The 14,240-nt window shown below is 37.6% G+C and overlaps 1 protein-coding gene across 5 annotated transcripts in view; it reads right to left on the reverse strand.

Moving 5' to 3' along the window:
- Nucleotides 1-14,240, reverse strand: part of Nfia (nuclear factor I A) — a 354,467-nt gene that overhangs the window by 113,892 nt on the left and 226,335 nt on the right. For all 5 annotated transcript variants that reach the window (XM_047553764.1, XM_047553773.1, XM_047553745.1 and 2 more), the window contains one exon: nt 2,677-2,751. In XM_047553764.1, coding sequence (XP_047409720.1) covers nt 2,677-2,751 — 75 coding nt within the window. The remainder of the gene's footprint in view (nt 1-2,676; nt 2,752-14,240) is intronic.

The following is a 14,240-nucleotide window of genomic DNA, read 5'->3' on the forward strand; positions in this document are numbered from 1 at the left end:
TGCTAAGACTTTCAAAAAGGTGTGTAGGTGAGCAAACTTGGGCTTGAGGATCCCTATCCCAGCAGCCAAAACAATTGGTAAAATATATCCTGACAAACCTAGATCAAAGATCTACAAGGAAGAAAGGGGTCTCTGGAATACAGTTGACCAGTTTGGCCTGAAGCCATGAGTTAGCTGACACAGCCCTGTTCCATTCTTGCCAAACAGTTTCCGTCAGCACAAGGCCACGTGTGAGTGAGTCCTAGAGCGATTACACAGCAGTGTACAGAACTGAGAAGCAGGAGCCGAAGGATGTTCAGGATGCCAGGCATCAGCTATAAAGCCTCTACATGGGGACAGGAAACAAATCCAGGTCCCTCTTCAAATTCAATCTCAGGTCCAGTCAAACCCTCTGGCAGTCCTAAAGGCAGGTTTAGAATTCACTTGGCAACCCAGTTATCTTAGGCTGAATGGAGGTCTAATCAAGCTTGAATTGACACACTTTGGGATATAGAACCTGAAGGGGAAGCACAGGAAGTAGAAAAAGGATGAGATGCTGGGAATGGTTCTGAGCAGTGTGGACCTTCTACAATCCCATGCCTCAGCAAACCAATGGTAATGAAGACTAAATGTAAGCATTACAGCGGCCCAGGCAGAATACAATGGTCTAGTGCTCCAGTCTTAGAGTTAAAAGAATTTTTTAACTCTTTAAGGTTATGTCTGCATCTTGATAAGGGCTCAATAAGTTTATTTCCCTGTAATGCTACTGTGACAGGTATGCTCTTTATATTATATTATTAAACTCCTAAAAAAAGTAGAATATTATTTTTAAGACTCTTTCAAAGTAAAAAAAATATATATATATATATATATATATATATATATATATACACACACACATGCACTGTTATTTGTCTATGACAAAGGGCTAGCTAATCTGATGTGTGATAAGCAGGGCACATATCCCCTCCAGGTTAACAAAGCAATCTTGTCTCTACTCACCTGGTGGGTACTTTAAGCATACTTCAGTAAGATAGCTGCTACTTCTCTGTCCCAAATCCTAACTTGCTGCTCTGAATGTCTCATTCCCCAGGATTCTGACTTTCCTCCACTGGAACACCTCAGTATCAGTCTGGGAGTTCCTGGCTCCCTGAATTCTAACACCTATAGTTACCTTCCCACTAGTTTCTAGTCTCACCAAGTTTTTCAAGTTCCCTTGGGTCAAAGAGTACAGATTCCAGCATTCCTAAAGTCAGCTGGACCATTCACCCACTGTTTGATTTGAGGAAAATGACTTACACAGATCCTCAGTTTAGCTCATCTGTAAAAATGGGGGCAATTTCCTAACTGATAAGTTTATTGCAAGAATTAACTTCTATAATATACACAAAGGCCTGGCACAGTGCCTGGCAGATAGTAACTGCTCAACAGTCTTGGAGTCTTCTTTGTCCTTGTGCTCTATCCCACCTTCTGACTCTTAAGACTCTTCCAGCCTAGGAATGACTGAATAAGAAGAAACAGAATCTGGGCTTAGAAGATCAGGGTGGCTTGACTTGTCTGACCTGATGTCTTGTTATGAGGTTGACTGGCTTATTTGGTCAATTCTACCAGCCTGTAACCAGTGAATGAGGGGTAGGGACTTGAAATAAAAATATGTATGCTCACTCCACCTCATTCTACAAAGGACTTGATATCACTTGAAAGCAATTTCAACAATGTTAATTTTATCTACAAGCAATATTTTGAATTAGGTGTGTGGGGGGGGATAAATTTTAATATCTGACATTTTTTCTTTTAATTATTGGAACCTAGAGCATCACAGTCATTGTAGGCATGCTTTTATTTTTAAATTTGTATTTATTTATTTATTTTGGGTACTGGGGATTGAACCCCAGGGTGCTTAACCACTGAGTCCCATTCCCACCCTTTATTTATTTATTTATTTATTTATTTATTTATTTATTTATTTATTTTTGAGACAGGTCTTACTAAGTTTCCTAGGGCCTCAATAAGTTGCTGAGGTTGGTTTGAACTTATGGTCCTCCTGTCTCAGCCTCCCGAGTTGCTGGGATTACAGGTGTGTACCACTATGCCTGGCCGAGGCATGCTTTTACATAGAAACAAAGAGATGTTCTTGAGGGAATTCAACTTGGCAAATGTGTATGTATATGTGTATGAGAGAGACAGACAGACAGAATCCTATACTTTTCTTGGACTATCTGGATTATGTCATAGCAAAATAACAATCGATGGGCCTTTGATCAACAGACCAGGGTAGTGACAGGTTCTCATCACCCCCTGTTGTTAGTCATTATTGACAAGCTGGTAATGATCATGCTGTATTCTGTCACTCATATTGAGGGCATTAGCATTGTTTAAAGGTCAGAAACAAATTCTTTTAAAATGCAGAAGTTCTTAGAAATCAGGGAAGACTCTGATTTTTTTTTTTTAAATTAAGTTTGCACTATATCCTAGGGAATCTGTGAGATTTCAGTCCTCCCCCCATGCCTCACATTTTAAAAAATCTAAATTTTCCTGATTTAAAACATGGGTTTTCAACACACTGCAAGTCAAAATTCTTGTAATGAGAACAAAAAGTGGGTTCTGAAAGATTTTTATGTCTCTAGGAGGCTTAGACAGAAAGTAAACACAAACTCAAGACAAATCTGTACCAAATCAAAGCAAAATTACACTTACTCTGTGACACTCTTACTAGCTCAGTCACACTGAAAACACCTGATGTGACAAAACTGTCCTGGAAGCCCAAATGTCCTGCGGAAACAAAAAAAAAAAAAAGAAAAGAAAAAGAAAACAAAGTCATAAATAGAAGACATTCGACAACAAAACTCTAATTATTAGTTTCATTATGATTAAGAAATGGGCTGTCTAATCTCATACACGGTTGCCTGGTTAGTTCATGTGGGTGGGCATAGTCATTTTGTTATGAAACTGGCTTTTGGTTTGAATCTGGAGTTTGTGGAAAGGTATGACACAACTGGGTGATTTTTGAGATGGTTAAAAAAATTCAGCAGGAAATCTTAAAAAGACAATTTAAGAGAAATGGTTTCCCTCGGTGACCCCTGAGACCTGAACAATTGGGATGAAAACAGCATACCTAAGGAGAGTCAAGTTCTATAGTTTTGAAACATTATTCTCTACAGAAACATTTGATCAACAATAGTTACCTATTCATTTAAATCAAATAAGATTTAAAGATGTTCCTTTCATTTCTAGAGATACTAAAGGGAGAATTTTTTAAAAGCCAAAATGGAAAAAGCAAACTTATGTTACATAACATGAAAACCAACTCTTTTGTGCACAAATAAAAATTTAGATTTGTTTAGAGAATAAGAGTTGATTTTTTTGAGAAAAGAAAAATAAGTGGTTAAAAATCGTTAAATCTTTGTATTCTGTGTCTGCTTCTTTCTCTTCTTTTTTTTTTTTTTTTTTTTTTTCCAGGGATTGAACCCAGCGACGCTTAACCACTGAGCCATATCCCCAGTCCTTTTTTTTATACTTTCTTTAGAGATAGGGTCTCACTAAGTTGCTTAAGGCCCTGTTAAATTGGCAAGGCTGGCTTTGAACTTGCAATCCTCCTATGTCAGCCTCCTGAGCCACTGGGATTACAGGCGTGTGCCACCATGCCCAGCTATCTGCTTCATTTTTGCTGAATATAATTAATTTCCTTTGAAACATCTATCACCAATTACTCATATAATTTATGGTATATTGAAAAACATAAAACATACAATGGCAAGAAACCCATAATCTATGGCATGTAGTTTCACTCTCTGCCTCTAAAAGTTTCTGATTCTTAGAGTCTCCCAGAGGTAGATTCTATTTGAGAGATCAGTCTGTAAAGGTCAGCTTAATCTTTACCTGCTTAAAATCTGGCTCAGAAAAAAACTTGTTAGCTGAAAGGATTCCTGAAATAACTGTTTTTGCCATAAGAAACATACATTTAAGAAATTCAACATAAGAAAATAGACAATCTGAAAATATAACAATCCTTAACTAAAAAGTGAATTTTTAATAAAAGATTTTCTACATTACTTAGAAGAAGCAAGTCTACTTTTGGCACAGTTTATATACTGATAAATTTATTAACTATCAGGCACACAAATGTCCAAAAAATTACCATGTTGTAGAGGATTATAAATGGATCTATGAGTTCTTCTGCTTTTTAGTTGTACGTAACAAAGATCTTTGCTTGGGTTTAAAGGGAAAATTCCATTTAACTTTTATATCAAGCAAACACAATGTTCACGTGTGTGTTGCAAGGGATCCAACCCAGGGCCTCATGCATGCTGGGCAAATGCTCTGCCACCAAGCTGTGAACCCAGTCCTACATATGGTACTTTGACTAGAACACCTCTAATTTTTAGGATATGCAATAATTGTAAACTTCTTTATAATAAAATGGCAAAAATTTTCACCTTAAAAGTGCTAAGAAATTTCACTGGTTAAAACAACTCACACCCAGGCATTTAGCTGGCTTTTATTTGGTAAATGTCTCTTGAATTAAGATAACTAAGAAATAAAAAAAAATAATAATAAATTTTTAAAAATTCTCTAAAGAGGTCTTGGCAAAATAGACCATAACACCTCTTTCTTTTTGGGACATCATTAAGATCACACTTATCCCTGAGATCATAACAAAGGAAATCCAGCCACAATGTACATTAAAGTTGACTTAAAACACATATAATAAGGAAATTCATAGCTGAATAGTAAAATCTAGGTTGGTCTCCAGCCCTTGATCATCTCTTTCTTCTTTACTTGACTTACGGGTTGATACTTGTTTCAGTTCCAACCTCTGAAATCCCTTATTTTAAGGAAGAATTAAGAAGAATTTTTGTATCAAGTGAATATAAACACAGGTACCTTAATCCTACCACCAAAAAAGCAAAGAATGTATTTCAAAGACTAAGCCGAGTTTGATGCAAGGACTTGGGAGGGGGAGCCCTTGTATTCATCCATTCAAACTCACCCTCTTTTCTTTGGTCCAGCTCTGAAATGTTGGTGTTCTCCAAGGTCTCCATTCATCTGTATGTGTGTGTGTGTGTGTGTGTGTGTGTCTGTTCCTAAATTATTTGATCTACTTGTATGACATCACCAATCAGTCTAGACTGGAATTTGTGGAAACTAGATTAATGTTTGATTTGTTCACCATGGTATCTTTAATGCCTAGGGCAAGACTCTCTAGGCCAAGGATGCTCCAATCTTTATCTTTTGCCAAGATCTCTCTTCTGGGTTCCAGACCCATAAATCTAAATATTCATTGGACATTCTATCCGGATGGTCCATGGGTAGACTCAGATCCAACATACCTGAAGCTGAATTCACTTCTCTGTCCCCCAAACCTGTGCCTGCTCTTTTGAACCCCCTATTTTAAATCGTTCATCCACTGTTTATCTAGCTTTCTGTTTGGTGTCATCCCTGACTCCTGCCTCTTACCATCACCCAATCCAACCAGTTCCTGCTGATCTGTGCCCTATTTCTTTAGACTCTCTGCATGTCTCCATCTCCTTCATGATCCTGGTCCAGGATCTTCTTACTTTTGGCCAGCATAGAAAACCTCCAAACGATTCCTCTCTACCACAGCCTTGGCTTCCTCACCAATCCACTCTCCACTCTGTGGCTAGAACTGTCTCACTCATAGACAGATCTGATGATTCATTCATTGATTCAATACATATTTACTGAGAATCTACCATGTGCCAGGCATTGTACCAGGGGCTGGATACAGTTCCCAACTTTAGAGAATCTACAGTGTAGAAATAAGAGGCAGCTAATAACATGTAAAATAAATTTTTTTAAAGGTATAAATGATATAAAGAAAACAAATATGAGAAGCATTAGAAAGTGTGGTGAGGGAAGCTCTCTCTGAAGAACTCATATCTGAAAGATGTTGAGGAACTGGCTAGGAACAGAAGGGGGAAGAGCGCTTCAGGCAGAGGAACAAGCATGTGCAAAGGCCCTAAGGTAGGAAAGAAGTAGGTATTGGAGAAGCTGAGACCAATGCAGTGAGTTCAGAACACTCTGCCCTATCAGAAATCTTGCAAGAGCCCACAGAGCATTCAGGGTGCAGCACAAACTCCTTTGCAGGGCATGTGACTTCAATGTAGCCTCTGCATCATTCTCTAAGTTCATCCTTTGTCTCCTCTTACTACTGGCCCTACCTCTTAACCTAAAGGAACTACATGTTCTCCCTGGACCCAACTCATCCCCCTCTCCTATGTTGTTTCTCCTTCCTGAAATATGTTTCCTTCCTCCTCTTTGCTTGACCACCTCCTGCTTATCCTTTAGGAACTGACTTTGCGGTCACTTCTGTCAACAGTTTTCTCTGGTTGACCTCTCTGCAAGGGAACACTTTTCTTTTCTCATTACTGTCCAAGTGTACCATATACAGTTTTAACTAGGACTTGGTACAGGGAAATGTGATTTGCCTTTCTCCTCTTAGACTGTGAACCTTTTGAGCCAGCAGAGTCTCTTGGGTGACTTTGGCCCTCCAGGTCCTAACATGTGCCTGGAAAGTGGTTAAGTACTCCAGAGATATTTCTGAGTGAGCAAAATTCCAACTGGGATCACCCATATTTATTTTTACTTTTTTATAAAGCTTTCACAGAACTTCTTCTTCTACCTCTTTCTCTCATTCCTAGCAATACAGATTGAACTGATATTGAGCCAATCTGTATTTGAAAACTATGAAAAGGAGCTGCACAAATCTTCCCTTCAACTAAACAGGACCAGGACAGGAAAGACCATACGTTTAGATGAAGCTTCTGGTCAAGGTGCCACGCATTTCACTGATAAGAAATGCCTGGGAATGTTCTGTTGCTATCATTATGGTTCACAGTTTTTGAAGATCAAGTACAACGGAGTTAAAGGGTAGCATTATTTAATGGACATTATGTCCAAAGAAGAATAGAAAAAAAAAAAAAAAAAAGAAAAGAAAGAAACTTCAAGACCTACACTTAAACTAGGATCTTGCATGATCCTGAAAAAGTCATTACAAAAATAATGTCATCCTTCTCCTACTGGGAACCTGTCTTGGCAGGCACATCTTAGCAGAATGTGTGTAACTCCCAAGGTAAGATATATGTGAATGGCCTATGATCAGAAAAACTAAAATTAAAGTACAAGGATTTCACAAGTGCTGATGTAACTATCTCTTCACAGCATTATCAAATTATCAGAGAGTGTGGGCTAGTTTATAATTTGTCCCTGACAAATAGTCTGGTTGACAATCCACGTAGATTTAAGTGACTACAAAACTGGCTTTGTCCCTTCACCAATTATTTGGAAACCTACTGATGAACTCTGTAAAAAGACGGCAATGAAATGTGAAACCTAAGAAATGATGGAAAAAGTGATGTGGCTAACATAGTTACTAAGCAAACCTGAGCAGATTAATATTTCATTCTCACTGACACAAACCAAAGCATAAAAATGACTTTCAGGGAAATTACACTAATCTGGTTGCTCTCCTTTATTGCAAAGTGAGAGAAAAGTGGAAAAGAAAATGAAAAGGTAAATTCAAGCAGTTGAGAATTTAGATGTTATTAGCATTAAAAGATCCTCAGTTAGAAAGCTGATTAAACATTTCCAGAAGGTTTCAAGATTTACATTTTGAATAGAGTCTCTCAGAAATGAGCACAAACATATACTTTTGTTAAGTATGCCTTCAATGAAAAGCCAGAGTGCTGGATGATCTCTATTCTGAACTGCCGTTCAGGAGCAATTGTATAGGAGATTGCAATGAGAAGCGGATCCTTTTCCATTTTATATAAAATGGCTAAAAAGTTCATTCACTGAAGTCTTGTTCAATAAATTCCCAATTAGAGTACAGATTCAATGCCTTGAGTCAGTCACACTCAGTGGGGAGAGAGGAGACATTCTGGGAGAGGCAGAGATGTAAAAAGCTAAATTCTTTCATGGGTAGTTAGGAAAAGCAGCTTTCTGTGCCATGATGATATCAGCAGTTATTATGGAAAATGTCATTACATGGGAACCAAATCTCATTTCACAAGGGGTGGGGGTCGGGGGGTGCTGAACATCTATCCACCTTTAAACAGGCAAGAAAAGAGAAAGTTAGATTTGCAGAGAGACAGGTAACCTTGCAGAGTTGTTTAAAGGTCGGGGAAGAGACAGCTGGGTACAAACCATGCAGAGGGCTGGCCCTTAAACAAAGTTGGAGTGCCCACTAAGCGGTTAATTTTGGTTTTGTTTTTTGCCATGCTGTGGATCAAACCCAGGGCCCTGCATATGCTGGGCATGGGCTATATACTTCTGGACTACATACCCAGCCCCAGAGTTAATTTTTTGCCCGAGGAGAAGAGTTTAAACTCAGGATGGTATGCTTGTTTTGGCTGTTAGGGAGCCAGGGGGCTCTCAACTCTAAGTTATCAAATCTCATCAGCTTAATGGATGTGGGTGAACTGCAACCCCCAGGTCATTTCATCAAATAGGACGTATCTCGCTTCTCTTCTCCCCGTGGGAATTGAGGTGCCATCAGTAGTAAACAACCTGCCCAAGACTGGGCCTTTCCATGCTGTGCGCCTGGCTGCTCCGGAAAAGGGCTCCCTCCTTCTTGCACCACTTACATTCCACTGACTCCTGAACTGCCTGGGAGGAGCAGGCCCTGTGCTTATTAGGCCTCGAAGACCTCGTGTTACCATCCTTCTAAAGAAAAGCCTCTTTCATCCACCCAGCTCCTCCCTGGGACTTTAATTTCTTCTGTAGAGTACCTGCTGCTGGCTTCTGAGCCACCTAAAGGAATGTGGCTCCTTAATCTTCCCTCTTCTGCCCCGTTCAGTATATTTTAGATGTGCTCAATAATAATGGTGAGTTACGGAGGACTTCCACTCTACTTGTTCCATGTCACTAGCTTCTTTCTACCCTGACAATTACTTGTTTACATGTCTCATCTCCACTCCTACAACAAACCAGGAGGGCAGGGTTGCGGCTCATTATCTTACACTGTCCACAGGGCCCAGCTCAATGCCTTGTTCTAGGTGTGGAATCAATATTCCTTCAGTGATTCAGATGAGTGATTTGAGATACCCTTATTGGTGGTCCTCAAAGGCACAATGTAAAATATAATTAGCTCACCTATATAGTGAAATGTGACTTTTGCATTCTCAACTGGAATGTCCTAGAAAACAGGATTTTTAGGGGTTAATGGACATATGTGTCTGCTGATTCATGAAGAACCAATTCTAAATTTTTGGTTTGATTTGTGACTATATTGACTAAATTATTTTCCATTCACTGGTGACACTTGAGATAGTTCTTATTTTTAGAATAAGTCCTTATTTTAAAGATATTAAAAAATTCATACATCTACTAAAAAAAGAACATAGGAATAGTAAATAATACATATATATTCTGTTTCTGGGATTAACCTTTATGATGATGGTGCAAAAAATCATTTGGTGGTATGTTTACAGTAATCATGAAAAGATTGACATATGGTGTTGGACTGACAACAACACTGAACTATTTCTATATCTATCCAAGAAGTTGTGCCTGAGAATTTGTAAAACAAAAACATGGTATTTTTCAACTAATCATATGGATGAAGTGTTTTCAGTTTATCAAATGAATAAATGGACTGCTACAAATGCATCTGTGATACGGTTACAATTGTTCTCCGACTTCATCATTAAGGAATTGACACCACTGTGGAAATAATGTCATCACCACTGAAAAGAGGAAGGGGCCAAAGAGAGTGGATGAGTAGGTCTTGTGGGACCTCATGCCCTTGTCCTCCTCACTACCCCCTCCCTCGTTTACTCGGCTGTACCACTGCTCCCTGTTTCCTAGCTGCCCATTTACTATCACTCAATGCAGACACCACATCTGTGGTATGGGTTGGCTGGTTTTGCCATCATTTCTCATTCAGCATGTTCTGCCATTTCTAGACAGTCAATATTTGGTTTACTGTTTTCACCCAACCAATATTTCTTGAATGTCTATAATGAGGTCAGCACACTCCTAGGCCCTGGGGATATACGAAATAGCACAGGGTCTTACTCTCAGGTCTTTATATTCTCAGTCAAGAAAGATATTCATGCCAAGATTTTCAGTAATATATTTATGTAAAATTGGGTCTTTTCCACAATAACTTTATAGGAAAACTTTAGAAACTAACAAAGACTATTATAATATCCTTGTGTGCCTGGTCTGCTGGTTGTTCACACACACCCATGGTAGACAGCTAAAAACCGTACTTCCCAGCCCGCCTTTAAGTTATGAGTGGCCATAACTAGAAACCAAATGAAAGTAACACAGTTGACTTCTACCCACCTCATACCTGGAAGAAAATCCCCCACCCCCGAAACTCTCTCTTCCCCTTCATGAGCTACAATACTTTCAACCATGCAGACAAGAAAGTGCCCATGGGGTAGCAGAGCAATAAGGCAGAAGGAACCTGGAACCCCGAGTGACAGCATAGAGTAGAATCACCTCACAACTCGGGCTGCTCATTTGGGAGTATTACCAAAAAGAAAAACAGATTTCAGCTGGGCATGGGGGCATACACCTGTAATCCCAGCAATTTGGGAGGCTGAGGCAGGATCATTCCAAGTTTGAGGTCTCAGCACCTTAGCAAGCAAGATGCTCAGCAACTTAGCAAGACCTTATCTCAAAGTAAAGCATAAAATGGATGTAGCTCAGTGGTAGAGCACCTTTAGGTTTAATCCCCAGCGCTGACAAAAGAAAAAAAGAAAGGTTTTGATGTACACTAACCAATGTACTTTTAAATTTTTATTATATTTAAATAAATAAATATAGAGATAAAGGTATTTGGTTCTTTTGCTATAGTGGTTTAGCACTTATCTTGACCAAGGTTAACAACTAACTTTTTCCTTTTGAATCTAAAGTCACAAATTAGCAGCTTATAGGTCCACTCCAGTCTGTAAACATATTTTGCTTGGCTAACCCGTACTTACTAGCTATATTATTATTACACAAGAACACTTTTCAACTGGACGTGAGCAAAATTTACCACATCAGCTAATACTTTTTATTGTATTTCACTTATTTAAATAATCCATGAGGCTCTTATAGGCATACATATTTGTGATGACTGCCAGGCATCTTCACGCTTTAATTCACTAGCATGATAGAAGAAGTATGGGTATGTGGGTGGTGGCTTTAAACTGGAAAAAAAAAAAAATGGCCATCAATCATGTTCCTTGAGAATTTAAGTTTAGACACCTTAGTTAGGTATTTAAAGCCCCTCAAAAATCTAGCCTGTCATACACCTTTTGAACATCATCTTCTAACATGACCCAAATGAATACTTTCTATGTTAAAATCAAATCTTCCAACTACTTTTCTCCAAATTCTGACATGTTCCATCTTCTGTATCAGGTTTCATATTGGTGTCTCCCAAGTTATATGGAATAGTTCCCCGAAATTCTCCATTTAAAACACAAACAAAAAAAAAAATAAAGATGCATGTATACATATGTGTATGTGTATGTGTGTGTACATATGTAAAATCTGAGAGTTTCCATAATAAGATAAATTTGGAAAAAAAAATCTCATTTACTCTTGAAAAATGACAAGGAACTTTTACGTTTCAAAGTCTCTGAGAATTCCAGCAATATACAAACTTCCTTATTATGACTTAACTCACTATTCCTCCAATAATTTGACAGGGATAATGCCTTTGGGGGCACATGTTTCGCAGCACATGGTTTGTGCTGCTCCTTTTCCTCTTTTCCCCATTTGACTGAATGTGCTGAGGGGAAAGTGGAACTTGAACCCATGGGACTAACCAACACTTTCAATGCATAGCCCAAGCACAATCCACATCTTGCCTTGCCACCCTCAACATATCTACATTAGAAAATGGATGGAGCCAAATGACAGGCACCCTAAAGTTTGGTTCCTATCTGAAACTGTATCTGTAGAACCTCTCTGGGTAGTATTGATTTTCATCAAAAGTATAATGTATTCAGCATTAATTATGTAGTTGGCATTCTGTTAGGCATTTTAACCATATTAGCCCTAGTTCTTACTGCAGTTGTGGGGTTGACAAAATTCTGATTTTATAGAAAGGGAAGTTTAAGCAAAGAGAGGATAAATGACTTGATTAAGGTCACACAGACAGTGGCAGAATTATGATTAGAATGGAGATGTTTAGTTCTCTTTATACTATATATATATGTAATAAATTTTATCTTATTTTAATGTATCATAAAAAACATTTTCCCACAAGTTTCTCCAGTTAATAAGAGTAGCATTTAACTAAACTAAATTTGATTGTCCAGCAACTTCGCATAAAGAGAACTTATGAATCTGAGTTACAAGTGACTGAGCAATTAATTAAAGGACTATATCTCTTTATTTTTTTTTTACATTTTCATAACATTTTAACATTTAATAGAAACTATATACAATAAATTTTTACTCTATTTGCAGAAATTTACATAGGTTAGAAGCAAGATGGATGGTTAAGAAGGGGCCAGTTCTTAACTGTCTCAAGATAAAGTTGGAGTTCACTGGAAAAAGGGTTCAAACTGCTCAATAAATTGGAGGTGAGGAAAAGCTAAAACGTAGGCCTTTAGATAAAGATAACCAGGCACTGGGATGACCAATATTTCAACGGCACCATTTATAGTATTTTTAGACATTAAACATTTAACAATTTGTGAATGAAAGGAAAATTATAATGAGAAAAATAGTACGTAGGACTATATCTCTTAAGTATCAAAACATCTAAAAATAAAAAGTAAAAAAGAGATTTTCATCTATTCGTATGTTTGCAAATATTGAATGTTTGACATTATGGACTAAACTGGAAAACAGATGGGACCTTAATGGCTATCTAGTAATGGAATAATCATGATTGCATTGTAACAGAATTTAGATTAATTTTTTAAAAAGAGTTTTTAAAAAAAGAACTCATTAAATATGTCTGCATTCCTGTAATTTCTTCTCTTTTACCTTGATTTAACCCAGGGGCACTTAACAACTGAGTCACATACCCAGCCCATGTTTATTTTGAGACAGGAACTCCCAAGTTGCTTAGGGCCTCAAGCTGCTGAGGCTGGCTTTGAACTTGAAATCCTCCTGCCTCAGCCTCCTGAGCTGCTGGGATTATAGGCGTATGCTACTGCATGCTCGACTGGAGTAAGTAAATCTTATCTCTTGTCCATTCTACTACCTTTTGAATATTCGAATAAAGCCCCTCAACCTAATTTTTCCTCCTCCAGTTGAAGAAACTATCTTTCATTGTTTTGTATGGTAGCAAATTAATTTCCCTATTTCCCCTAAAAATTTAGAAACATGCACTGATTTGACATACAAGCAGAAATAGGTTGTTGTACAACTAGACCCAACTACATGTGGGCATTGTAGAATCACAGAGAAACATTTACTTTGGGGAATTGTTTTCAAAAGCACCATTACAAAAATATATAAATAAAACCAATTTTATCATCATGTAGAAGAGTTGTTAGTTCACTATAATTAGCGGAGTATGATCAGTATTTTATAAGGTGAGTCTTTTTAAGATTAATTTTGATGGTTTTCAATGCACTATAAACTTAAAAATTATTTTTTTTAATTTACCTGGTTTTGAACTAAAGGGGTTTTTAAAGCAAAGTTATAATTTTTATGTTCTGAATCAAAGTTTTCTATAAACTTGGACAGTAACAACTGGTAACCTGCAAATGGATCAAACCATTTGTAATAGCTTTAGTTTCTGCCATGAACCCTTATATATATTGGAGGGAAAAAATAAGGAAATTTATTCCCTGACTACATCAGAAACTGGATTACCTGAGGGCACCCTGGTTCATGGATGTAAAACAGCAAAAAACCTTAATGGCCCACTGCCCTGTTCTTCCTTTTTAGGTTTAATTCACATGCCTGTGAAACCACTAACAGAACCCTGCTTGCTGAACCACCTGAGGACACATGCAATGACAATGAAAGAAGATGACTAGGAGCCATGTGCTAATTTTAAGACACTTAACAGTGATTTTGGTTCACCAAGCAAGGAAAGAAAATCATTGATGGACTGAAGCAATACATCTTTAAAAAGTCCTTTCAATTACTTTTACAACACTACAGAAAAAACTAAATATATATTTTATACATATATATACACATGTAGCATATGTGTATATATGCACATATATAAAGTATATACATTATATACATATATGTAAATACATAAATACATACATGTAGGTATATGTAAAATCTTTAATATTTTAAAGCACAAAATGCAAAGACCTTTC

The sequence above is a fragment of the Sciurus carolinensis genome, chromosome 1 (genome assembly GCF_902686445.1).
Source record: "Sciurus carolinensis chromosome 1, mSciCar1.2, whole genome shotgun sequence".
Lineage (NCBI taxonomy): Eukaryota > Metazoa > Chordata > Mammalia > Rodentia > Sciuridae > Sciurus > Sciurus carolinensis.